Source organism: Petromyzon marinus, chromosome 28, assembly GCF_048934315.1.
Source record: "Petromyzon marinus isolate PM22_M1 ecotype Great Lakes invasive population chromosome 28, UKy_Petmar_22M1.pri1.0, whole genome shotgun sequence".
Taxonomy (NCBI): Eukaryota; Metazoa; Chordata; class Hyperoartia; order Petromyzontiformes; family Petromyzontidae; genus Petromyzon; species Petromyzon marinus.
The window spans coordinates 4,565,872-4,592,876 of NC_133694.1; the positions used below are offsets into that span (position 1 = coordinate 4,565,872).

Sequence of the window (27,005 nt, forward strand, 5' to 3'; positions counted from 1 at the left end):
TTGCACCGCCTGCCCAGTATTGATCAATCACTTGCCGTGGCCCTTCCTGACTCCCAAGTCCTGTGGACCAGATCAGTGTTTTTTCAGTAACATCATTTGTTTGCGAGGCTTACACCCACAGAATACGTTTTGCGATATTCTGGGAGAGCCCTCAGAATCAATTCCTTGCACTCATCTGGTTCGGGCACATTTTAGTCATCCGTCCATCATCATCATCACCATCATCTTTGTTGTTCGTTGTAGTCTCTCGGATGATGTCGCATGTGTAATAGTTTTCACACTGGATGTGCAATCCAGAGGTCATCGGTGAGATATCCTGGCGAGGCACTTGATTTAAGAATCTATTTAATGGTGCTGCTAGCTCCTGGACCTTTCACGGTCTAGTGGGATTGTAAGTTTCACGGATCCATGTGACCCACCAACCTTTTGCAACCAATGCGATTGATTACAAGCGTGCGACACTACACCCCGCCTAATGAAGACTAAATTACGGGTCATTAGGGCACATTGATAAATTATGGACGAGATGGAAACTTTACACTGGCTGGTTGTATATACACTGTGTGTAAACATACGTGTCTATTAGTTGAAAGCACGTTAATGAGCTATTGCACTCAGAAATGTGAACGTGTCGATGGCCGGGTTGTCATTTTCCATAATCGTAAAGATGATGATGGAGAAGGAAAAGAGGCAGAACTTCAATTTTTTGCTCACATTCCTGCTAGTGGGGGGGGGGGGGGGGGGGCTCTACAGAGGCCCTCTAGAGGGCATTTGGCCTACTCTTTCACTTTGGCCAGACATTTTGGAAATAGGTGGGAGTGCCCACACTTTACCCCGCCGCAGATGACCTGTTGATCCATTAGCTGCTGGGGGTGGCGGGGGGGGGACAGAGGCGATAGGGGAAGTGGGATTCAAGAAACCTGTCCCATGATTAGACCTGACGTGGCCTCAACACCCAACCTCCTCACCCTCCAGCCATCCACCTCACCCCCCGACCCCTTAACCCTTCTCCGCGCCTCGTCTGGCGTCCCAAACTCATCCCCGTCGCCGCTGCTCGCTGGGCACTGTGTCCGCAGACGAGGAGGAGGAGGATGACGAGGTGGTTGAGGACATGTACGACGGACAGCCCGGCCTGGCGGCGGTCGGGGAGACAGCTCTGGGGGCCGTCGGGACGGTCCCGTCGGACGGCGACGAGCGGGACGACGACGACGCCGCCGCCGCCGCCGCAGCAGCCGCCGCCGCAGCCAATTGCCTGCTCAGCAGCAGCGCGCTGAGCGCCGGCGCGCACGCGGCCCTCAAGCACGGGCCGCCGTCGCTTCCCAGCTCGCCCTCCATGCTTCACTCGGCCGACGACAGCCAGGAGTTTGGCCGTAAGACAGCGCGGCGGTGCGGGGTGTACGCGCGCGGCTGGCGGCGGGGGAAGAGGGTGGGGTGGGGCGTGGCGTGGCGGTGGTGGCCGGGGTTTGTTCATTTGGCCGTTGGTGGTGATGCATCCATCATCATCCTCCTCATCTTCTTCTTCTGAATCAGCTACACGGTTAAAATGTGCATTATTTAAAAGGAATTACTTGATTGGGAAAAGCCATATATGAAATATCACACCCCTACATGCAGACTAATGACCAACTGCACAATTAAATATGAAATTGATCAATATGTTCACTAAATTATTTTTTTTATTTCTATGTGTAAATAATTCGGTGATGCTGGTGTGTTGGCAGTGGTGCACAAGCACAATTAACAAAGAACTCAGCGCATCTGTCAATAATGCTGTGGCCTTAAAAGGAAAGTAAATATAACAGTATTTCCACCAATGGGCTCTCTTCTTCTTGCGTGCTATAAAGAAATGAAATTTCCCAAAACGTTACCCGTTATATTTTTTACTTTTAAAGTCATACTGTTATTGACAAATGTGTTGATTTTTTTTTCAATCTATGCACACACCTCTACACATTTCGTTGCCGCGGTGCCACGTGGCACTCGCCTTCGTGCAGAGAAGCGGAATTCAACTTAGAACTTTCTTAAACCGCCCGCTGCGTCCTCACCAACTCGACCCGCGACGCACGTGCGAGGGGGCTTCCCGTAAGCCGCTCAGCGGACGATTTTTTTTTTAAATAAATGCCGACCACGGATGTGCATGAATCATACAATCCCCGAGCAGGTGGGCAGCAGCCTCCTGCCAGCCTTACATCATCCGCCACCCTTTTGTTGTGTTTGTCAGAGTGAAGCATACGGTGATAGTATGTTTCCAATTAATTAAATGCCTAGAGTGGGTACCCGTTTCATCCCGGCCGTGCATAAGCTCACGGTTGACATTTGCTCCCACTCATTGCCCCAGCCCCCCGGCCCACGACGACTTCAGAAAGGACCTGTTTTTCACCTGCCTTAACCGGACGATGTTGGTTACGGCACAAACTTCCTGGAGTAATTCGGGTCTCGGCGATTTTGCGCACCGCATTCTTTTCTACAAGCGGAGATTTACGTCAACGGTGTTTGACGGGAACTGCACGTGGCCTATGGTCATTGCTTCGTTGAATGGCAAGTGGACGATCGAAACTGGGAAAATTTTCTCATGACTTCATTGGCCTTTGCGGCAAATAAGGCCGTCATAAACTTTGCTCAAAGTAATGGAAGTGGTGGGTTAGTTGGATATGTAAAAAAATTAAATATCCGGCGAGATGAAATAGAACATGGTGATATTCGTGAAATATCCACTTTTATTTAGACTTAAGTCAATGTATACTGATAATATGCTCTTTTAAATATTTTTGTGAAAGACGTGTAAAAAAACTGGAAATGTATTGAAATCAAATAATAACTTGAAACAAACATAATCTCAAAGCATTTGCGAGTAACACCGACTTAATAAGATAACGTTTCTATTTAGGCAACATTTTGGGCAATTGCCCATTTTCACACAACATCGAGAGGCCAGAGAGGTAAAAAAAGCTTTTTTGAAGACATTTACAATATTGAGAACGAGATGAATTCAAGTAAATTTGTGCAAATGGAGATAATTTTCACAGCAGCAACAATTTAACATTTGCCAAAGGTAGCGTGTCTCTTTTTTCAGCAGGGTTGAGTCTGGCCGATGGCTTGGTTGAAATACTGCCTGGTGGTGCCAGATGGTGTAGGTTTGTGCTGTGAGGTGACGAGGAGATACAACTATACAACTATTTTCTATTCCACTAGGTAAGGTACCACTGAACAAAGTGGCTTATCATGTGGAAATGTATAGCGGCCAAATCCTCGAAAGGCGTGTTTGGAAATTTGGAGGGGAAAACCGGAGGGTCCGGATAAAAATCCACGTGGCCATGGGGAGAACATGCAAACTCAGGCATCAGGGTCACAATCGGTCCCACGACCTCGTGTATACTGGCGCAGGTCGAGATGGTAAGTGCCACCAGTGGATGTTATTAATCTGTTTGGAAGGTTTTTTCCGGGTCCTCTGGTTTCCTCCCACAAGAAGCCAAAGCTCTTATTATTGAAATGGGCCAAACATCCCAAAGTAGCAGAGCCCTCCTGAGAAAGAAGATCGAGACTCATTGAGGCTTTCCCGGACAATTATCTTGGCATTATTGTTCAAAATAGCGAGATATGAAAACAAATCATATAAGAATTTCACCAATTTTTATTTAGCGAAATTAACTTGATTGTGCTCGTTAATTAACAACAGACCGCACATGAAAGAGAGAGGTCAAAATACTCTACACCGTTAGGGTCGGGAGGGGGGAAACAAAATTAATCCTTGATGCCATAATTTTAAGAATTTTTTTTTTATCTTCGTTTGTATATTTTTTTTGGTTTGCCCTTTTCGGTGATGAGCTATGGCATGGACCAGTCATCCTTCAGGGGTAGGGTGTTTTCAATTCCATAAGTTCGGCAAATAAATTTAGAAGTCATACATGTTTCATGTTGCTATCGGGCTCGGTGAGGTGGTGGCGGTTGGTGGCCGTGGGGCTATGCGTGGTCGTATGGGTGAGACAGAGTGAGGTGGTGGGGGTGGGGGGTGTTTTGGAATGAGTGAGCAGTGGGGATTTTGGCTGGGGTGGGGGGTGGTGGTCAGTCTTGTGAAAATGATGATAATAATGAAAGGCCACTAAGTTTGAGCCAAACCGGAGACCTTTAAAAGCTAAGGGGTGGGAACGCAAGATGGCACCAGATTTATTTTTATTTATTTCAACTCAACGCGGTGCACGGTACATAGCACTGATCGCAGAACAAGGAGGGGGGCATAAATGCCTGAGATAGACACGGCAGAGCTTGGTGAAGAGAGGTGTATTGCACTCACTGCACTACCTAGGTGGGGTCCCTCTAGCAGAAAAGTAAACGTTTATATGAGGGGGGGGGGGTGAGGGGAGGTAAGGGAGAAAATAACTAAAATAAAATGGAAGAAGTTGGATGGAAAAGAGGGGGTTGAGGATCTTTCTTTAAATGTTGTATGTATGGTGAACTTCTTTCGCACCATACGTAGGCAAGCGTGCTAATCGGAGGTGCGGGGGAAGGACAACAAACTGAACACAAAAAGCAGTTCTAAAGAAATGAGTTTTCAATCCAGATTTGAAAGTGCACAGCTCCTTGTGGCTTCCTAACATCGGACGGAAGAGCGTTCCAGACGGCCGCCGCAGAAGCGCGCCTGATGTGGGCACCAGCAGGGAGAACTGGGAAATGTTGGGGCACAAGTGCCGTAGCTTTTATAGAGTGTGCAGGCAGTGCAACTGCACCGTGGCCCATACACCGGGGCCCAGGCGCGGGGCTTCAAAGCAAGTGGAAATTGGGACAGGGATCCCCATTTTTCACACTTTGCACCAGGGCCCATGCCAACCACGTTTCGGCCCCCTCATTTCTCGTTGTGAAAATTCACGACGGTCGTGCTGTTCACAAAAGCGTGCTCCGATCTCAAGAGGCGGTCATCGCAAACGTTTGGCAAGCCAGTTTAATTCGTAGGCTTTGGCGACAAATATTATTCATAATGCAGGTTGTTTTTGGGGGTTAGATCGCATACATAAACATGTCTCGTCAACCCGCCACCACCCGACACAGCCAATTAGTAAGGTTTGTCACGTAAACAAAAGTGCCCATCGGTTTGTACTTCAGCACACCGATGTTGTTGGAGAGTAAACCTGCAGCATTTACAATTTGAGTACGACGTTTCGCTAGTAATTACATCCAGCATCATCGGATAATTTTTCAAGCCCCCATCGAGCAAGTGTGTGACGAAAATGAGAAAGCGTTAACTTCCATCTAAATATTACGCCTCAATCCTTGACAAGGCTTCAGGGCTCTGCAATCGAGAGCACCCACCTGTGGATCTTGTGCGAAGGCGCGGCCTCGATTTTTATTTAAAAGCAAATAAACAGGATAATCATCCAAAATACCCATTCAGCCGTCGCCACGCTCGGGGGCAAGCGCTTATTAGCGAGCACCTATTTAGGCCAGCACATCAATCATAACGAATGAGGCCGTGGCGCGGTGTGGTTCAACACCGCACAGTCGTAACTGCAATTACCTCCCGAGGTACTCATTTGAAGTTGAATTATTTAATGTGATGCCAAACATGCGGAGTTATAAAGTGGCCAAGTATACGGCCGCGTGGAAAATAGGGTGCTGAACTCTTAGTATAGATTTTCGTTGTTGTTATTATTATATATATGTTACTGTATTCCTCTGTACGTATGCATGCGTGCATGTTTTGTATCCTCCTCCTCCTGGTGCCCTGGTTTCCTCCCACACACGCGCACGCGCGCGCACACACAAATAATCGGCAGAGAATTGGCAAAAGCTCTCAAGCGGGACGGTCGTGATGGGAGCCAGTGTCTCCGCAGCACAGGCCGATCTACAAAACTTTCCAAGGAGGGGAAGGGGTGGGGGGTGTGGGCATCCTGAAAAATCAACCTTTTTCTGTGTTTTAGTTTGTCGTCCGATCAGCACGTTTGGCTACGTGTGGTGCGAATGAAGTTCAACATACGCTTTGCTCCTTGGATCTTTCGGTAAAGTCACGTAGAAAATCAAATCAAATAATAATAGAATACGACGTTTCGGTTGCTACACAAGCAATCATCATTAGGTAAGAATGAATGGTAAAGCACAGACACGGGAACAGCATAGGCAGACACACGTGCAGAGAGAGACACACACACAAAGACACACCGAGCGAGACACACACCAACATACAAACAAGACCGTACATTAATAATAATACGAGAGCATTCAATGTATTGTCTCTGGGTAGGGGGGGGGGGATTGTCCTCATGACTCCCCTCTCCACCCCCCGCCTTTAATCCACCGCGGCTCCACTGTTGACTTCCCACGTTTGGGAAAAGCACAATGTTGCATTTCCGACTTGCTGGCGCTCACCGAGGCACAGATGGTTCTGTGCGAAAGGGTCAGGGTGTGTGGACACGCGCAGAGAATGACACTTTCACCGCTGTGCGCACGTATGCTTCTGGACAAATATGGAAATATAAAGCGCAAATTGCTTTAAACACCGTGGGGACATATGCTTCACTGTGCTTTAGAACTAAGACAGTGTAGGTGAGATGAAGGACACATTCCTGTCCGTGGAAAGAACCCACCCAGCGGGTACTGGGTGGCTTGTTGCAGGAACACGATGGATAGTGGCGACCTGGGGCAGGCCTTCGTGCAGCAGTAGATTGATCATGGATGATTGATGATGGCACGAGAAAAAGTTCAACATGCATATATACACACACACACAAAAAATCAGGACATATCATGGGAAGATGAATATCCCACAAGGTTGGAAGAGGTGGACAACTGCACGTGATTGTAAACGCAATCTCGGGCGCTGTATTCCTAAGCAACTGACAAAACGCAGAGACTTTTAACCGCCCCGCGGTAAGGACTCCCAGATTTCTACCAGGACAGTCTCCTAAACGCTCATAACAACAACAAACAACAAGGCGACACGGTCCGGGCATTATATATATAAAAAAAAATGTTAAAAACCAGGACGCGGGCGGAAACCGTTTCACAGCTCAACCGGATTCCCCCGGTCGAAATAAACATTCCGATTCTGAAACTCAGGTCGCCAAGCTCACCGAGCTGCCTGCCGATCACTCTGGCCGCTGCTTCCCCGCAAGCATCGGCGCGCCGCGTGACACACTGCGCGCGTCGCCCGCCCGCCCGCCCCCACAGGCCCGTACGAGTGCGGCGACGCGGGGCCGCCCGCGTACGGCTCGTCCGTCTACGTTCCCGACGACGTGTCGCTGCCCGGCGAGCTGGAGCTACGCGAGGCGCGCTCGCCCCCCGGTGCGGGCCTCGGCGTGTGGGCGCGGAGCGGCCTGCGCGCCGGCGACAAGTACGGGCCCTACACGGCCGGCGAGGGCGGCAGTCCGCGCTCCAAGGACGGGGACCACGCGTGGGAGGTGAGGGATCGCGGTGGCGGTGGCTTCGGGGGGGCGGGCGGTCGTCGTTGTTGTTGTTGTGTGGTCCTCGTTATTGTGGGGTCGGTGACTCGTGCATGGTTGCGACCTGTCCATCAGAGCAGCCCCTGCCGCGGCAGGGTGGCTGGACAGAGCTGACCCTCCCACCTCCCCCAATTGCACGATACCCAATTGTAAATTATTATTGTCAAGTCAAATAATAATCAGGTAGATCAGATAAGTTATGCTCCAAATTTGTTTTTCTGCACGACAGAAGAGTACTCAATTGGTCAAACACCCCCATGCAGGACGCTCCTGAAGGCTCAGCGAAGGTTTCCTGAGTAAGAAGCCATTCGTAGTTTCTCATTGTGTGCTTATTCACGGTTCACTCACTCAAATTGGGCTTTACCTGGTAAAATAAACTGAACAAAACAAAGAATTGGTCTGGCTTTGGGCTTGACAACTAGGACACTCAGTTCTTGGCTTCTGTGGTCTCCAGCAAAGTTACACCGTGTCTTGTTGCTGTTCTTCGTAAAAAAAAGAGCTCGCAAGCAGCCTCCAACTTAACATCGTAAAGCAATTGGGAGGCGAGGCCAAGTCACACGCATTGCCATATCAGCTTCACCCGTGTGCCTGTGTGTGTGTGTGTGGGCTGAGCGCACATTTAATCTGGAAGCATTCGGGCAACCGCCCATCTTTGCTGTGAGTCCCCCTACATTTTGCCGCTCCTGTCAATTGATCCACAATAGAGGTTTTTTTTGTTGTTCGGTTAGATCGCATAGATATCAATGTGTTGCCCGTTAAACCCAACACCACCCCGACACAGCCATTGAGTAAGGGCTTGTCACGTAAAAACAAAACGTGTCAATTAGACACTAGTTCAGCACAACCCGGCGTGTTGGAGAGTAAACCCACAAAACGTTTACCATTCGCGCACGACGTTTCGCCGCTTTATACAACCAACCTCATCAGGCGACATGCTGTGTTCACGTGACAAACCTTGCTAATTGGCTCTGTCGGTTGGCTGCGGGTTTAACGACACATTTATATTTACGTGCTCTTACCCCAAAAAACCCCTCTATCATGGGCAATATTGATCGCGAAAGTCCTGCTACTACTACGACGTGTTATCCTTGTCAATTTGTTTAGCGCGTTGGGCCACTTAGTTCAGAAGGGTCGTGCAAACATCAGCACCGCTTGAAACCATGGCGATGATGGCCATGCCACAGCCAAGTGTGACTCCTGCGAATCCACAGCTGTGGGCCATGTGCTGGTAATGCAATGGCTCGCGATCTCGCGATGTTCGTGGTTATGTTCTTAACAATATATATAAACAAATAATCTTCACATTGCACAGCTGTCGTGAGAAAATAACACGCTTCAACATCCGCGCGTGTCTATCGGAATACATTAGGTCCGCAACAAAAACTCGTTTTAAAATATTAACTTCACAAAGAGAATTGTGAAAAGAAAATGAAAGTACTTGTGCCACGATTCATATGGATGCTTAGAAGCCTTTGTCAATCCACTGCTGGATGAAGTCCCTCCCAATGCTGTGTCATGGTGGCGAGATGTTAACTACGTTACCTGGTATACTGGAGGTCCTGGGTTCGATCCCGAACTTGATGCCTGTATATTTGGAGTTTGCATGTCTCTCTCTCCCTGTGGTCTTGCGGATTTTTCTCCAGGTCCTCCGGTTTTTCCCTCCACATTTAGAAACATGCGTTTAGAGTCTTTGTCTGCCATACATTACCACGTGATAAGCCACTTTGTTGAGCTATAAATATAATCTGTGGCCAGGCCACTTCTCAAAAAATAGCTATAAGGCTCAGTGGGCCTTACCTGCTAAAATAAAAAAAAGCTTATAGTTTGCGTCAGTCGTGGGGGTTGTTTGAACATACTTCACCACGCCGATGTTGGAGGGATACGGCGACAGAGTGTTTAGCACACTGCCCTATGAGCTTGGCGACCTGAGTTTGTCTTCCTGACCACGGCTAACATCAGCGGCAGGCGATATCTAAAAGCGGTTCTTGGTCCCCACTCCGTGACTTCGCCGACCCGCACTGACCAACGTGGTTGAAGCGTTCACACAAACCAAGACACACCCTGTGATTTACACTACGTTGGAATGTGCCTCCATCCAGCAGTGGATTGTCAAGACCTGTAAATTACTCTCCGTTATTATCGTGAAGTATGGATGTCATTTAACCACCGCATTTGCTTGAGGAGCAGGTAAGTTGCGTGTGTGTCCTTTCCCCTGTCCCTCAATCTTTCGGCGTTTATCTCTCAAGTGACCTCTGTCCAATCACGTGTGTCGTTTGCAACCTATTGCAGACATGTTGAAGTGCAGACGTGAACGCCGCTGTGTATTTTCGAACAAGCCAACCTTCACCGTTGCGTGCAAAGCCAACTGTGTGTACCGAACACATGCGTTTTGACACTTGTGGCAAGATAATCAAAGCGACATGCGCGAAGTGATGAAAAGTGAGCAGTTGTAGTGCAGGGGAGCAATGTGCATCTTTCGCTTCTATTATTTCAAAGAGAATACATTCATGAGTTCATATGATGACAAAGGTCCCCTGTATAGACTGTTGGCGCAAGTGCTGCTAGCACGGCACACGAGGGGGTGGGTGGCCAGCACCACGGCCGGCCGCCTTTGTCTCCCGAGTGGCGATGTTTACACACCGCGCCAGGTACTCGTTTGAGGCTGTGCCGACCTAGAGGAGGCCCAGGACTTGGTTCAGATAGTCGTCACTGGTGTTGGCCACTTTTCGAGAATCGAAGCCAGGTTTGTAGTGCGGCGTGCTAACCGCGACACTACCGCTCCCTCACCCGCACGCACACATGCAGGACACGTGTTTCCATTCTGCAACTACACCAGCAGCAGCAGCAGCAAGGACCGGCAGCAGGCTACCGACAGTGGGCTTTTACCCTTGCACGTTAAAGCACCGGCATTTAATTGCGCGCGCTGCAAGACACCCACAATCGGAGCAGGTGTGACGGGGCCGGATAACGAGCTCTTCAGCACTGCGCCCGCACGCGCAAAGACGAAGCAGTCAGATGCGTGCGGCAGTGCACAGCCACCGCTGCAACGCAACGTAATGTGACGTGACGTCACAACGCTGCGCAACAAAAATCGTCTTGGGAAATTTTCCTCTCTCCACTAACCCCAAGGATGAATGTACACATTTTGACCGGTGCGGACAGGGAAACATATAATGCCGGGGGAATCCATCGGTTCCGCGACACCGCGTGCGTTTTTGTTGTTGTTGTTGTTGTTGTTGGGTGTGTGCACGTGCGTGGAGAGGGATCGGTGGTGCTGGTGGTGGGGGTCCTTATTTGGCTTATTTCACTCGCCTTGCTTATGGGAGAGAAATTCGTTGTTTGAGCTGTTACCCGACAAATTCAAGCATGTCCCACTTAATGTATCAGACTCAGAATCTTTATTTATACTGGAGAAATCCGATGAGCTATGAAGCTATTTTTCCACAGATGTCCAGTGAAGGGATAGGTCAGAAAGTTTCAACAGCAAGCAATCCATAAACACGACAGGAATGCAAAGTATTGGAGGGGGAAGAAAATTAATAAAATCAACTTTCATTTTACCAGGTAAAGCCCACTGAGCTATTTTCTTCTTTTTCAGAAGCGACCTGGCCACAAATTATCGCTCAACGACGTGGCTTATCACGTGGGAATTTCTAGCAGCCCAAATAATCTAAAATATATATCAAGTGTGACTCTGGTCAAGCTAGGCGACAACGTAAGATGCTGCTGCTGCACTCGTTTTTCTCTTTCAAAATGAACCCGCGTCTCTTGATGGCCACGTAGGAGGCCCAGGGTCAGAGCGCTGAGCCAGTATGGCTGAGATGCTGGGTTTGAATTCAGCTTTTAGCCGCCAGCTAACGAAACACGGTTTTCAAGTGCAGATAATTGATGATATCAGTCCATCTAGCGATGAACACACACATTCGAACACTCTCACTTTAAATTAGTGTTTATTATTTATTTGGCTTATTTCAGCTCAGAGACGTTTTTGTTTGATTGCCACGTGACAAATGCTCTTTACGGGGCGTTACAAAAAATAAATGTGTGCCTGAAGTGTGGATATAGAGGCCTGTTGAAGTGACCTCAGAAGTAGTTACTTGATGTCATTTTTTAAGGACCATTCTCTGGCACAGTGTGGTGCACTGCTAGCTGTAGATTTTCAGATATAAATGTGTTCATCTTCTGACTTGGCATCGACATTATGTTTGGAATATAATAGTTGAAAAAGCTAAATAAACCAACTAAGCTTTGGTATGTAAAGTCCGAAGCACGATTCAAGTTAGCGTGCTGAAAAATGATGTCCCCTGATAGAAATGCTCAAATATAAATAAACAGAGGAAAGTGCTAATGTTAAATATGTAAAGTATTTTGTTTGAAATCAACTGTAATGGTTTATGGTACACGGATAAACAATTAAGACTTTGGTGTATAAACCACATTTTACTTGCTGTTGGCAATTACTCTTGGATGACAAGAGACAATATATCCTACTTATGAGTGGCAATACCAGAGGGACGGTTAACGAAGGAGAAAGTGAGAATGGGGGGGGGGGGAGCGATGCACACTCACGGGCTGCGGCATTGGACCCAGAGACATGACAAATGGGCACGCGGGACGGGCCAGACAGACACAATCGCTGCGCCGTAATTGACGGATTAGTAATCTCCATCTGGGTGTACGGTCACAGAGAGAGTTTAATGAGATTGTATGATTCGCTGGCGTAGTTTGGACTGGCGAACGCGACGCTGGTGAATGCTATTAGGGGAGGCGTTGTCTCGTGTAACTATCAAACTCAGCAAATATCCCATTATCAGAATGTGTTTTTTTTTCAGATATATTTGATTTGCTGCGAATACATAGGGCAATGTTTGATATGCGTTCATCGAAATATTTCAATGGCCAACGCATCCTAAAAGCATCCCATCTTGCCAGGTGTTGTAGGGCGTGCGGCTGTGAGATTTCCAGGTGATGGCAGTGCTGAGTGTCACCCCACTCGTATACGTCATGGGAAAGTCTTTTCCTTTTTTCTCGCACATACCAAACCCACACAGACGCAATTGGCAAAAAAACATCTAATCTCAGAACCCGCCAGTTAAAAGAAGAGAGAGGGAGCCTTGAGATGTCACGAAGCTTTCGCAGGTCGATACATCATATTTTTGTTCTTTAAATGTTGTAAACGAGAGAGTGATACTCGTAACGCAAGGAGCATATTGAGAGCACTGGTCCGAGCGTGGTTATCTCAATGCCATGTAAAATGGAACACTGGATTAGCTAAGCTAATGTACTGCACTACAAACCCGCCACTTTGAGACTAATATCATGATATGTGAAGCAGTCCTGGGCCTCTCATAAGTCAACTCAGCCTTAAATGTGTATCTGGGGGTGTGTGTAAACATTAGGACTGGAGAGACAAAGGTGGCCCGTGCAGATTTCTTACCACACCAACGCCTCGTGTGCCGTGCCGGCTTTAACAGGCGCTCACTAACAACACTTGTCCCAACACTCCAGAAAGGTTATGTGTGTGGATCTTTGGTCTTTTTGTGTGTGTATATATGAGTACATGTGTGTTTGCACTTATGGCGAAGCACTTAATTTAATGCCAAACACAATATAAAACAAGTAACAGTATTTTCATTTATTAAACCATGGAGGATAAGTGATTGAATAGGCTGCGGCTCAAACATTCATAGTTTATGAAGGGCTGCCAAGAAATCTGTTTCAAAGATTGAGTCTCCCTGGCCACTTTTTTTGAATCCGTTGACTCCCTGGCCTTGATAGATCAATACGCAATAATCAGTAATGTGGCACTTCCTTTCATGAACTGTCATAAATTCAAGTTTTTTTTTGAAAGGCACCGTCTGACGAGGCCGTCCCGGACCCCCACCAAGGGAAGCACAAATCAAACGGGGAAAGGTCGTGCGACATTAGCTAGAGGTTGTTTGGCTTTAGCTGGGTACAGGGCACGGGGAAGTGCAAGCCATTGCTTATCCGCAGTCCGTGGAGACAATTACGTAAATATGAAATGTAAGCAGTCCGAGAGGCCAATAAAATAAACAAGTGGTAACAAAGATGTTCTGTCTTATTGTGTTAAGTGGGCGGTTAAAATGTACATCGTCAACGATGGGCAGCAGCAGCAGCATCTGGAGACAGCAACCATGGTATATCCGCTGCTGGATCAAGGCCCTCTGCCAGATGCCACCGTCTCTCACGATCCTGCGATGCATTGTGAAATATAACTACACACGGAGTTTACATATACGTAGAATTTATATAGGGATTGCTACCTTAAATCATTATCACATCCTGCCTATAAGATAAATATGCATATAGCAGACCACGTTTGTGGTAATGGCTCGTTTAATCATTGTCTGAATGAAACAATGGTGAAATATATATCCCATCATCATCATCACCATCTATCCACTGCTGGATAGAGACCTCCAAATACCATCGCCAAGCCTCAGAGTCGTGCCCCTGTCACAATCAACCTCACTGCTGTGCACTAGAGGATCTCATCATTCCATCTCAACGGTGGTCACCCTACAATAACAATACTAATATAGAACACACTGCTGTTTGTTTAAAATGTACCAACATTTGAGACGCATTTTTTTGCTGATTTATGCCGTCTTAAATCCCATTATATTGTGATACAGAGCTTGATTGTGATTGTTATTAATTCGTTTTTTTTGCAAGGGAACATCAAAGCATTTCTTTCTGTTGGACATATTTTAGAGCACACTAGTAATTGGTCCATTACAGGACAAAACAAAGAGACTCCATAGTGGATACGCTGATCTCACTACCAGCACTCAGGATAACGATCTCGCGCTGCCATTAGTGTTGGCTAAACAAGAAGCCTGTTAAACTAAAACTAAAGTGTTTACAAACTAGCATGTAGCACAATTTACTAAAAAACCAATTAACCTCGCAACATCATTATTCCATCCCCGAATCGAACTCTATCTAATCGTGTTTGTCTATACAACCAACGTGGCGCTTACGCGTGTTTTAAAAGAGACAGCAAACACGCAAAAAAAAAAAGAATTGGCAACAGGAATTTAAGTGCTACCAGATTTTTGTTTGCGTTTGATGTTGCGCGCGTTAGCTACGCTACTCGCTACATGGTCTTGAGCTCCCTTGCGCTTTGGCACCGAGAGAGACGCGCGGAGCCACGTGTGTGCATCAGCCCACAAGCCAGCGCGCGAGCACAAATGTGCGGACGATTCGAGCTGTGGCCTCGCTCGCTACGCCGCGTCCCGGCTGCTGTGCTGCCGCAAGCCCTGACGAGAGACAGAGAGAGACCGTGGCCAATATGCAACCACTCCTCTGGGTCAGGCGAACGATAATTTCACCCCCCCCCCCCTCCACGGACGCTAGCTAGGTAAATAATTAAATGCTATCAGCTAACTGTTTATCACGTTTGTGTAATGGTTCTTGGGAACATCCTTAAACCAAATGGGGAGAAGCCACTGTGGCAAGTCGATAGGCTCAGCCGCCAGGGGTCCATAAAATAAAATTGATCGGGAAAACAAGCTGGCGGATAGCTGGGTTTACTGTGATCGCAGTTTTCTTTATTAACAGTGAATAATGGCGCGTTGGCGAGTCAATGGAGAAACGGGTGGGCGCGACGGAAAAAGAAAACACACGGCAGGGCACAGGAGAAGGAGGCTTTCTCTATCGAATGAGTTGTCCAGCCGCAGCTCCACCGCTGACCAAGGACAAATCTAGGACCTCATTGTATTTGTGCAGAATTTTTAAGCTTGGGGAGGTGGAGGAGGAGTTGTGGGGGGGGGGGGTGGCTGAATTAATAATCAAAAGAGCTCGGGAAAAAGATTGTTTTCCTAGATACATGGCACAAATTAATTCGATTATGATCACCCGTGGCCTGAGAACGTCAGCCACGAGCGCGCATAGTCAAGGGGGGCCGATCGCTTCAGACGTGGACCTTATAGAAAATTTCACAAAGTGGCGTCAGCGAAGAGCTGTGTGATTTTCTGCCAGCCCCATCGACACCGAGGGCCGGTTTAAAAAAAAAATCCTATTATGAAAGATAACAGAGGAGCATGACCCTGCATATTAACACCAGCAGGAAAGGGCCCGGTTGAGGAAATGGATGGGGGTATTTAGCAGCAAAACTTCATTAAAAGCCAGGGCTGGCAGAAGAAAGCGCCTTTTGTTCCGCTGACCACTCTCTCTACCCGACGGCAGAGTGGGGTAGAGAGAGAGAGCATCCAGCGGACCTCGGTTTTCCCCGCCGCGCCGCGTGTTGTTGCTGCCCCGTGATTTATCTACAATCTCCTTGGGCATGCATTAGGGCCTAGTGTAGGCTTTCACACATTTTGCATTCTCCCTAAGCACTCTGCAGGGACTGGAGTTAAACCAGGGTTGGTTGGTTGAATCTCGTGACATTGAGGCACCCACTGGTTGTTTAATAATTATGACAAAAGCTTCTTTTGCAGCCTGCTCTAGTCTACATTTGGGCACTCTGTGTCACGGAGCTTTGATTGCTTGAATTCTCTTCACTTTTTATTTCATGCCCCTCTTAATTTACTGCATCATGGAACTGTCTGCGGCCAACATCTGACGTAAGGGTATCGTGAGTAAGTGTGGTTGATATTCAAGTTACTCTCGTAGGAAATATACTGTAAGTGTACCCGTTGAATGCAGAAAGCAAATCTGGCGAAACTTTAAACTGCGGTATGCAGTTTTGCGCGTGAATGTTACGAAGTGGAACAGTGCGTGCGACGAGCTGTCGCTGAGAAGCGTTTTAATGAAGACGACAAGCAGTGTTTGTTTGCAAGTTGCGGTCACAGCGATGGGAAGTAGCGACTCGCTTGTGGCTAACACTTGTTTTCATCAGAACGTTCACAGAAACACCACGCGCAAGTCTGCACGAGAGGGCTTTTTTCTTTACAGAGCAAACTATGTCACGCATTACACATGCCTTCATGCCAAAAAAAAATGTGTATATAACAAAGGCGTGGAGCGGTGATGCAGTAGTTGGACTGCGCGATTAACCCAACAACCTGAGTTCAAACCCAGCCACGGCTAACAAGCGGTGAGTGATATCTAAATTGATACTGCCCCCCCCCCTCTGCCCCAAACCACTTCACAAGCGGTGAAGTATGACCAAACAACCTCTGTGACTGACATGGCATGGAGGAGGCCTTCACGTAGAAATACGAGAGCCTTTTTACCACACTCTTTTTCAATGTTTTTCATAGGAAGTCAAACCTAGCGGATCAAATTTGAGTATGCTTCGTTTGCATTAAGCCACTTATGCATCTGTTTAACTATATCACGTACCTCCGATTATATATGTCCACACCTCCGATTACCACAGTTGGCGATATACGATGCAAAAGAAGTTAAACATACATCACACAAAGAATATGTTTCACGGTAAAACTCTGAAGAACATGCGGGATATATATCAGAGGCATTAGAGATGTATCACCTTATTGAATTAATATTGATTCTTAAAATCACCATACGTTCACCCAATGGTATTTGCAAGGCATCAATATTTTTTTATACTCACGTTGCGTGCCACTGTGTCCATGCGACCTTTTGCAACCACCTGTGAATGCCACATTCATGGCAACGTTGACAAAACGAATTTTAGAAACACAAATGTAATCGTAACCCTGGATCGTGGCAAGTCGTCGAGCTGTCTGGTTGGTTGTGAGAGATCATTCCACCACCGTTAAATATAGTAAGCATTGAAAAGGCTGCACGGACTGCTTTGCCAATGCTGAAAGACCATTTTTTTCTCACAAAAACAAAGCAATTAAGTGACGGGTAAAGTTATGCACGTTTACTGTGCTTTCATAGTTCTCTTTGGACGGCTAATTAAATGTCAGCCATGGTGCAGTGCACGCGACAGCATGATTGGCAAGCTCCCTTCCCTTCCGTAGCACTTTGATTTGCCTGCATGCCTGAAAATTGGGCTGTCTTCAAGCAGGCAGTACCTGTCTTAGGGAAATGTGGGGCATGGCTCCCACCAGTCAGAGTTGCTGAACAAGCCCAAAAAAAAGTTGCCCGCTCGGCAGATGTGAATGTGAATGCTCGCCATTATTTTTCTACTCCACTTGCTTTGCTTTTTTTTACTTTTACCAATCAAAATAAATTGAATGTACCCTTCTAAGCAACGTTTCCTACGAAGGTTGAAATTTGCTACAATGTGGCGTGAGTTTAGACCGCTGCGTCTTTTGAAGGGAAACAATTTTAACTGGATATTGTCCTGAATTTGTTGATATATGTGTAAATATATGTGAATAATACACTGAAAGGCGAGGAGAAAAAAAAAGGAAGACAAATAAGTTGGACATTCATGACTACTACTCACCCGACGGTTTCCGAAAAAACAATTTCGCCTGACCGAATGCATGATAAAAATAATGATGAACATCACCAGTGGGTGCACAAAGCTACGAGACATCAGCCATTCATGACACGGTGATGCCGAAACCACAACATTGTTTGCGATGGCACCGTCGCTTGGCACAAAAAAAAATACTTACGTTTCATTTGCCACACACACAGGCTTATGACAACATCCTTTAAGTCAGGAAGTTAAGAGCAGAACACTCAGGCATGGATTTAAGAGCGGAGCAACGCAGAACGAACGTCGTCTTTTTTTTACTTGAAAAGCCCAACAATGTGCAAAATGCCAGTGATACGTGCGGATGTAACTGCCAACGTAAGCACGTCTGTACGCGAAGGGCTGATGAAAAGGAGTGTTTTTTTTTGCATGCGGAGGCCCAAAAGGTTTACATGTGGATTGGCCCCAGGGTCACAATCGGTGGGGTTTTTTTATTTTTTCCGGGAGCTCAGAAAAGCCAAAACCACTCCTTTTTTTTTTGGTCGGAGGTGTTTATACTGAACGGTGTTGAAAAGCATCAAGCGCAGAGGCTCTCTGATGAATGGACACCTAACGCAATGTGTCAGTGTCCAACACTCTGCCTCACCTGCAAGCAAGCAAAACAAAAATTGGGGCCCAGAGCCGGCTGCTTCCAAAGCCACCCACTAACCGTTTAATAAGCGAGGCGAGCTAACGTGCCGAGCAAATGAGAAGTCGGCCGGTGAAAAATGACTTCCATCTCCAGCCGGTAATTAAATTCAGCATTAACTGCATGAAAGTTAATAAGAGATCGCACTTTTCATCCCAAAGTCTCACCTCGAGGCAACCGGAGCAAGTTTATGATGCGAATTTTTTTTGTCGTGTTTTTTCTTTGCTTTTGCGGCAGGCCCACTCCTGATGCCGGAGGGGGCTTTGCCTGTTTAATGCCGTGTTTCCTTTTTCCGCCTCATAATCTTCGTAGCCGTACAACAGAGTTCGGTCGGAGGGCTTTTCAGGCGAGAGAAAGGATGGAAGAAAAAAAATTAAGGCGGCCCACAACACAAGACTGACATTGGTGAATTTGTCCGCAATTGAAAAGGATCATCTGTGAACATAAGAGGGCAAATCTTTGCTTTGGCTTGAAGAACGTTACAAAGCGATTTCCCCCTTAATAAAACACACATTTAAGCCGCAGTGTTAAACTGCCAAGGCCTTTGGGCCCTCTCAAGGATATGGTCCCCTTTTGTGAAGCCCTCAATATTGCCATAGAAATGATGGGGGTGGAAGCGCAGTGGAGAAAAAAAAAACCATCTAATTAAATCATTTCTCTTTTGGACTGCAATGGAAATTATGAATCTAGCCGTCCTTAAATTTTAACTTTTTTGTTGTTGCTGCTGCTGTCACAGTGTATTTGTTAAGTAGAATCTAATTAGGGAACAGCAATCGAGAAAAATATGTTTTATTAAATAGAAAAATACGGGGTGCCCTAATTGAAGAGAAGCCAAAAGCATGTTGTAGCAATGTGCAGGTCGTTCAAAAGGGATTTGTACCTAAACTGGCTTTTAAAATGTCAATACACCTTATTTCTCCTCCCGGTAAATTGTGCTGCGTTCACTTTGTCCGAATTGTTCTCAAACACAGCTGCTCTTTGTCGCGATTTTTTTGTGTTGTTATAAGTAAGTGTACTATTAGTCTATTTAATAACGATCGAATTGTACTCCACAAACAAAACTAAACCCATGTAACAATACGGACAGCAATATTACATTAAGCAAATTGAGGTAATACTTATTACTTCTTTGGTGTGGATATTGATTTTTTTGACGAACGCCAACCCCATCTCCCTTTCACCGAGCTACACCAACCAGCACAGTGAAGTATGGTCAAACAAACATCCACGACCAACAGTGGATACATTATGGCTGCTGCTGATGATGATGATGATACCCTTTCGATACTAACTGTAATATTAAGAAGTTAGCTGTGAAATGTATGAGAAAGCTAATACCGTAGTTGCAATATAATTTTTTTAAGCTGCCTGGAAGGGGAATACAATCTGGCAAAAAGCAAACAGTTTAACACAGAATGTAAATAATTGCTCGCTATATTTAGCGGGTCCACAGATACCAGCTTTTGCAGCAAAAAAAAAACCAGTCTGTTTCAAAGATTGTTTTGCAGCCATAAGATCTGCAGAAACCTACACTTCAACAATTTAAGCGTTTTACATCCGATGTTTTATTTAGATCGAATCTTAACATTCGAAAAAAAAAGGCAGAACGATTACCCCCAGTGGGATGGTACACTTGGACTAACCCAGTTCTAATTACAGATCCACAGGAAATTCCAAAGGAAATTTGATTGTTCAATAGCCTGAATAGGAAGCCTTAGTCTATAAACCTCTGTCCGTGGGCTTCCCACTCAATAGCGTGCGTACTCCTGCAGGTCCGCTGTGCGCCAGTACCGAATCTTAACTTCGCGACGCTGCAACGCTGCGACGCTGCGTTTCTCGACTTTCTCGCTCGCTCTCTCTCCCTCCCCCCTGGCTCCTTTGGCTCTTTTTTTCATTCAGAGAGCAGCTGGATCTTCAGTGACTCTCCAGGCAGCCCCACAAAGACGCCCGAGCCTACAAATTGAGTTGCCCGGGTCCAACGGGCAGCTCACCAAGCCACGGGGGTGGGAGGGGGAGGGGGATAGGGGGAGGGGGGGGGGACTGTTCTTTTGTTAAAATCCAAGTGCACAAGGTTCCATAATCAGCTTACTGGATACGTTTTCCTTCCCAGACAGGGACAGCTTGCTGTCTGTGTGTTGAGCGCGAAGGTGCGCTGGTGTGCGCGGGTTTATTTGAGTGTTTCTATGCTTGTTGATGTTATGTTCACCGCGTCCCCCCTCCTCACCTTACCCTGACCCACCAGCCACTACTCCACTGTGGGGCATAGTTTATTGTTGTTATTGCTATTATTGCCCTCCGACGTTCATTCGAGGAGTGTGGCGTGTCGGTTCCGTACGATTGTCCGACGTTTCGCTCCGCGTGCTGAAAAAGTTCCCGGCACAGCGAGCGAAACGTCATTCTCGAAGACGCCCACTTCCCCCCCCCCCCCCCAGCACCATATGGGGGCGAAACGTCGAACATCCCGTCGAATAACGGTCGGTAACAACCCAAAAAAACCCAACGCGGAGAAACTATGAAACCTACGAGGCGGTAATAATTATTACCGATAGCAGCGGCAAATAATTTATATTAAACAACAAAAATCTTCCGCTACGAAAATATGCGGCCGTTTGAGAATGCGTCGCTATTCAAGTCGGCAGGAGCAAAAGCACAGCAAGGCAGGGGCAAGAGGTACAGCGACGTTTTAAAGGGAAGAGGAAATGAAGTTGAAACGAATGGAGAGAGCGAGAGAGAAAGAGAGAGAGAGAGAGAGAAAAAAAAACGAAATCTGGGAGAATGTGGCTGGCCAGGGCGGTTATCTGCTCTGCGTGCTCGAGGCCTGGACAAAAAAAAAAGTGTGGGGGGGGAGGGCAATCTTAATCCAAGAACGGTCTCGCAGCAAATGTAAGTGAACCTAAAATACGAGAAAAGCGAAGGAGGGAGGGGGGGGAGAGGTGGGGGGGGTAGGGGGTAAGAAAAGAGAAACTTCTATCAGATTATTCATAAACCAGATGGAGACCTGCATACAGAGAGGCCTCAGCCGAGAAGGACCTGCTGAATGGGAAGGATAAAAATTCAATTAACATACTTTTTGTGGCAGAGAAACATATAAATCAGGGTTTAAGCAGAAATCTTTTCATTCAGGGAGAAATGAATGGAGGCTGCTTCCCTCTCGCGGGCCGGGCGCTCTCCGCTCGCTCCGTGCTGTTGTCACACATTTTAATGCATTGGGGGGGTCATGCTCATTTAGCTTTTACCTCGAGAAGCGGGCTGCAAGGAAGAGGAAGGGGACAGACGTTTTTTGCGAGCAAGAGAGGTGACCGAGTTATTCCACTCAAACGCTGGGGACAATGGTCCAAACGCTGGGGGTGTCCATGGTGACACCGGAATCACAAAGCAGGTCTGGGCTTGCAGAGGAGTGGTAGCCGGGATTGGCAGACAGATAGATGAGGGTGCTCCAATGGACGTGTCCTCATTCAAGACTGGAGGAGAGGAGGTGGGCCGGGTGCCTTCAGGGGTCAGAGCGCTGAGCTGGCAAACCGCTGAGATGCCGGGTTTAAACCCTGGCTTCAGCCGCCCGTGATTAAACCGGGGGTTCTTAAGTGTGGCGAGTTGGTGGTCTCAGTCCCGTCGCCGATGACTCGTATCAAAATAAATGTTTGAGAAATAATCTAATGGTGATGTAAAAAATATCGCTTAAGTTTGGCTTCTACCAGGACTGAGATTTTTTTTCTTTCTTTTTAATTGGCTTGATTGACGCGCTGTGAACAAGACTCTTTGCCGGGCATATAAAAGCACCGCTCCTCGTGTCAATAGAGGGGGTCCACTGGAGTGACTTCAGATGTCGTTCTGTGATGTCAATTACCCGGGACGTTCTCCGCCACAGTGTGGTGCACTGTTCACTGGGAGAGTTTTTTTTTTTCCCGAATGGGAAATGTCTTCGTCTCGCAGCGCGCGGCGTGCGGCGACACCGATGACGCGCTCAAAAAAACACGACGAAAAAAAGATGGGGAAAAAATGTTTCATGCAGCAAAACAAAAAAAGGCGAAAGCGGAGGAGAGAAGAGGACGCATTCCTCTGTGTTCTAGAGTGTGACATCGTGAAAAGGAGGGAGCACAAACGTTCAGAGCTGATGCCTGTTTACTGTCGTGGCCTCTGCGCTCATCGTGTGTTTTTACACATGCGCGCTTTCGGCTAACACATGCACGCCAGACAAAGATCCCCCGTAAAGCCGACGCAGACTGTTGGGGCAAGTGCTGTTTTGTCAGCACCTATGAGGTTCGCACAACGCACCAGGCACTCATTTAAGGATTAGTCAAACGTACGCGAGGCACAGATATTCACCGCTGTGCTTAGTTTTGTTGTCCTTCCGCCCGCACCTCCGATTTATAACGGTTGGCTACGTGTGGTGCCCAAGAAGTTCAACATGCGCTGATGTTGGCCGTGAGCGGGAATCAAACCAAGGTCTCCGAGTTCACGCCTCAGTGCCCTATCAATTGCACTACCGCTCTGCGTGTGTGCGTGCATGTACACACGCATGCACAACAACCACCGTAACGCCACTTAGTAGCCGTGATGTCACTGCGGAATCTGTGCCAGGCTAGGTGCACTCTAAGGCCATGCACGCAAAACACGTTTTTTGATCTCAAAAACTATCACCGCTGTCTTCTTGCCAGCAAGATAAAGTATGAAGTTTGTGCAGTTTCCACAAGCAAAAATAATGTTTTCATGTGGTGTCATTTGCCAGGCAATAATTATAGCTATAAGCGAGCAAGCACATGCACAGAATGCATTTCCCACAAATTATAACGGGCAGTACTGGAGTAGCGTTCGATTGAAATGTCTGCTATTGTTATGACCAAACCTCTTTATACAAACAGCAAAAACATAAAGCAAAGCTGACTTAAAAAACCGTGACCACCCATCAGCAGTGATGAAGGGCCATTGACTGATAGCTCAGTTTCGCAATGTAACCGAAAAAATATATTGCTACAACACACTTGGTAACATATACATTTTAAACTGGACCACACACACGCACACTGAAGGGTGGAAGGCATGACTACCAACAATCACCAGTTCCATTCCTACCAACATTCAGTGCTACCATTTCCACCAAAATTCACCGATACCATTCCCACCAACATTCACCGATACCATTCTTAACAACATTTCACGCCAGTTACATTTCTCCCAGCGTTCACGCCGGTTTTGAAAGCGATAAAACCTCCCTCCATCGCAGCAGAAGAGAGGAATTAGAAGCTGAGAGCAAAAGCGGAAAGAGAGAAGAAAAAAAACGGAGGAGCTCTCCGCGCCAAACAAAACGGAATTAATACGTGCAAGAGACAAGACATGTTTGACTGCCGTGGCCCATGACTGTCTGAGGTCACCTTCTCAGGGCTGTGCCCAGTAAATCCTGCCAGTGATTGAGCAGGGTCAGCCAGGCATGGTCAGGGAGGGCACTGTCACCGACTCAGTGAGCCGAGGAGAGGTGTGGGATGAGTCCGAACAATCTCAAGCCGTTCCCTGGAATCCTTATCCCCTTGTGTTCCGTGACCCCCCCCATCCCCATGGCGAGGACACATTTATGAGTTGGAGCGCGAGCGGGGAGTACAGTGTCGTGCGAGTTGTAAGTTTCGTATCAAGTATCCTTCTTTTTTAACATCACCACGTTCGTCATTAACGGGAATGTTTTTTTTTTCGTGATTACTCGTCTGCCGAGTCGACAGAGAGGGATGTTGGAATGGAGATGTATTGACTTTTTACGATAGCTGGAGATCGAACTACGTGTTGTTTTTGGGGAATGATTAAACGCACTTTTGACACATGAGTACCCAGCGTAGAGTAACACGAATCTATATATTTTTTTTAATGCATAAATTAAATTAAATTTGTATTTGACTAGGTAAGCACCTGTTTTGACTTATGATCTATGTTATAAGCTGTACGTAAAAACGCATTACATTGCTTCCGATTGTTATTACGTTACTTCCAGCCATAGGCAAAATGTAAAAATGTTATGCCATTCAAATAACAAAAAAAACACACACAACACGTATAACGTAGCATAATGTTTAAACCAGGAGGGTCGGTAGCTATTCGGGGGTGAGCTGAACTGACACGGTCTTCTTTAAAGCCGACGCATTCACCCGATGAAAACGTCTCGTCCCTCCTCTCCCCTCGCTCCCTCTCGGCCCTCCTCTAATTTGCTGAGAATGAATAAGGATATGGCACTTAAGCGTTCTGTGAGCCATGAGGCGATGGAAGTGTGCTTTTCAATGGATCCACTGTCATAACACGTACGGTATCCAGCCTGTTCAAACAATGAGACGTCATGACGGAGCAGCGAATATGGGCCATTGTGAGCAAATACTTTTAATTATCGGGGCGCGGCAGGGGAACGTAACGATGCATCGATCCGTAGGTTGAGATCGGTTCCTGAGCTCGCGAAGTGCGTATCAAAATCGCGTCTTGTTTTTTTCTTTCGTTTTGTAAATGTCGCATGTTCATTGGGATCACGTGATCCCCGCAGCCACGAGAGGCCGCCGCCATATTCACCCCGATGGTAAAATAAAAACGAGAACTGAATCTTAAATCGAATAATGCCCACACCACCTTGAAAGGTGAAAGTTAAAAAAAAGTAATAAATAAAGCGTGCAATTAAATTGAAAGGCATGTCAGCAAGCGTGCTAACGATCCGCGGGAACAATGCCCCTAATTAACGCATACCAATAACAGAATACTAATTAATGCACAAATATAGGCTTTGCACCCGCAGCTAAAAACTTGTTCAACTCGGCAGGCTGGGACTGAATGCAGCCGATTCATTTCCCTTTCAAACCGTAATCTTTTCCCTCTTTCTCTTCTACCTTTATTGTCCCCTAAACACTACTAATTCTTTACCAATTTCAACTATGCTGCCCAGCTCATTAATCACTGTCACATGACCCTGTCTTCCGAACAGCAGGAGATGCACTTCACAAAGCTGAGACCCGGCGCGAAAGAGGCTGCCCAGGGGAGGAGGGGAAAAAAAATCACAAAGCTCTTGCCGCAGTTGCAGTGGACAAGCCGCAACTTTTTATACACGGGGACAAACGTCCCTTTCTATACCTGCCACAGCACCAAATGAGAGCAGATAGAAGTTTTTTTTTTTTTAAGGGGGGGGGGGGGAAATAATCCGAAGACAGGTCTGAGAATCTGGCTGCCAGGAGTCTCGGACGTGTCGAGTCGTCGCTCCCCGTTCGTCCGTTCGTCCGTCTGAGAAATTTGAATACCGCAGCAAATAAGTCATAGTTGCTTTCTTGCACCGTGTGTGCGTTCGTGCCCCTGGCTGTGGCGAATGACGCACGCGCGGGGCTCTAAATGTGAACCGGCTTTCCACGATTTGCCAGCTCATAACCAAATGAGCCTCTTGTTTATCTCCAGCGAATCCACGATCGTCAAGTACCCTGCTGCTGCCGCTGCTGCCGCTGCTGTGGTGGTGGTGGTGACGGCGGTGGCGAACGGTAAATAAGTCCACTCGGATGAACGGATTGCACTCAGCTGAGACAGCCTGGGTGGATTCCAATTAGATTAGTACAATAATAGTTATAATCATCACCATCATCACAATGCCCTTTACTTTTAGTCTGGTAACTAGTTTGTATTTCTGGAGTGGCGGGGGGGGGGGTCCTGTGTTGATATGTTGGGCCGATTCCACGTTCATGAGCGTTACGTGCAAAAACAATCCAAAGTGCTTGTGGTGGGGTGGGAGGGGGGTAACACTCAAAACTCCATACAGATAGATTCAATAATCCATTGCTGTACTGCCATCTTGTGAGCTAGCTACCTTGCAGTCTGAGCATGACGTACCTGATATCCACAGCCAGTCTTCTGTCAAAGTACTAAACAAGGTCACCCCTTGCCTGCCTTCCGTAATCCGGCAAGTCCATGGGTCACATTCACGGGCCACATTTGATGGTAGCCCAGGTACCCCTTTGGGCGAGGTCTCCACGAGACGATGAGACGACAGCTGAGCGTGTCACTGCAGCTTCCACTCTTCCAGTTAAAGAATTATTATCATGCGCTGTTTGGATGGAAGAGGCGTTGTGCTGTTCCTGTGTTTTGTGCTCCGTGTACACACGACATAGGACGCGAGGTACCCACACTGAAGGATGTTTGCTTGACAGCTCAATGCTGTTATTTATACACACTAGCCGGTGATGGAAACCTATTCGGAGTGAAATAATAAAAGTGAAAATAACCTTTATTTAGACCTTTTTTTGTTCAAGCCTCGTGTTATGCACGACGATGCTTCTATCTTCCCGTTTGTACTTAGAGCCTGGATTCGTTGCTTAAAACGTTTGAGTACAACTGCTCTTGACCACTGTCCGACCTTATCCGACCTCATCTAGTCTGTCTTCTTTGTGTTAAAATTGTCACCTATGTTGATTGTCTATTTGATTTCCCGCTAATGTTATCATCATCAGCCATGGTCAATCCCCCGCTGGATGAAGGCCTCCCAAAGCCACTGCCACCTCCCACAATTCTACGATGTCGTATACCAGCTAACTTATAATATGAGGGGTTGATATTTTACATC

The 27,005-nt window shown here is 47.0% G+C and overlaps 1 protein-coding gene and 1 long non-coding RNA gene across 5 annotated transcripts in view; one reads left to right on the top strand and one right to left on the bottom strand.

Moving 5' to 3' along the window:
• The window catches only part of LOC116946935 (histone-lysine N-methyltransferase MECOM-like), a 313,772-nt gene that overhangs the window by 116,229 nt on the left and 170,538 nt on the right, over positions 1–27,005 (top strand). For all 4 annotated transcript variants that reach the window (XM_032962216.2, XM_032962218.2, XM_032962217.2 and 1 more), the window contains exons 2-3: positions 1,077–1,370; positions 7,159–7,388. In XM_032962216.2, the coding sequence (XP_032818107.2) occupies positions 1,077–1,370; positions 7,159–7,388 (524 nt within the window). The remainder of the gene's footprint in view (positions 1–1,076; positions 1,371–7,158; positions 7,389–27,005) is intronic.
• LOC142929295 (uncharacterized) lies at positions 6,217–7,163 on the bottom strand. Its single transcript, XR_012945531.1, has 2 exons — positions 7,062–7,163; positions 6,217–6,373 (listed from the first exon to the last, which is right to left on the bottom strand). It is a non-coding gene; the product is annotated as an uncharacterized LOC142929295 (long non-coding RNA).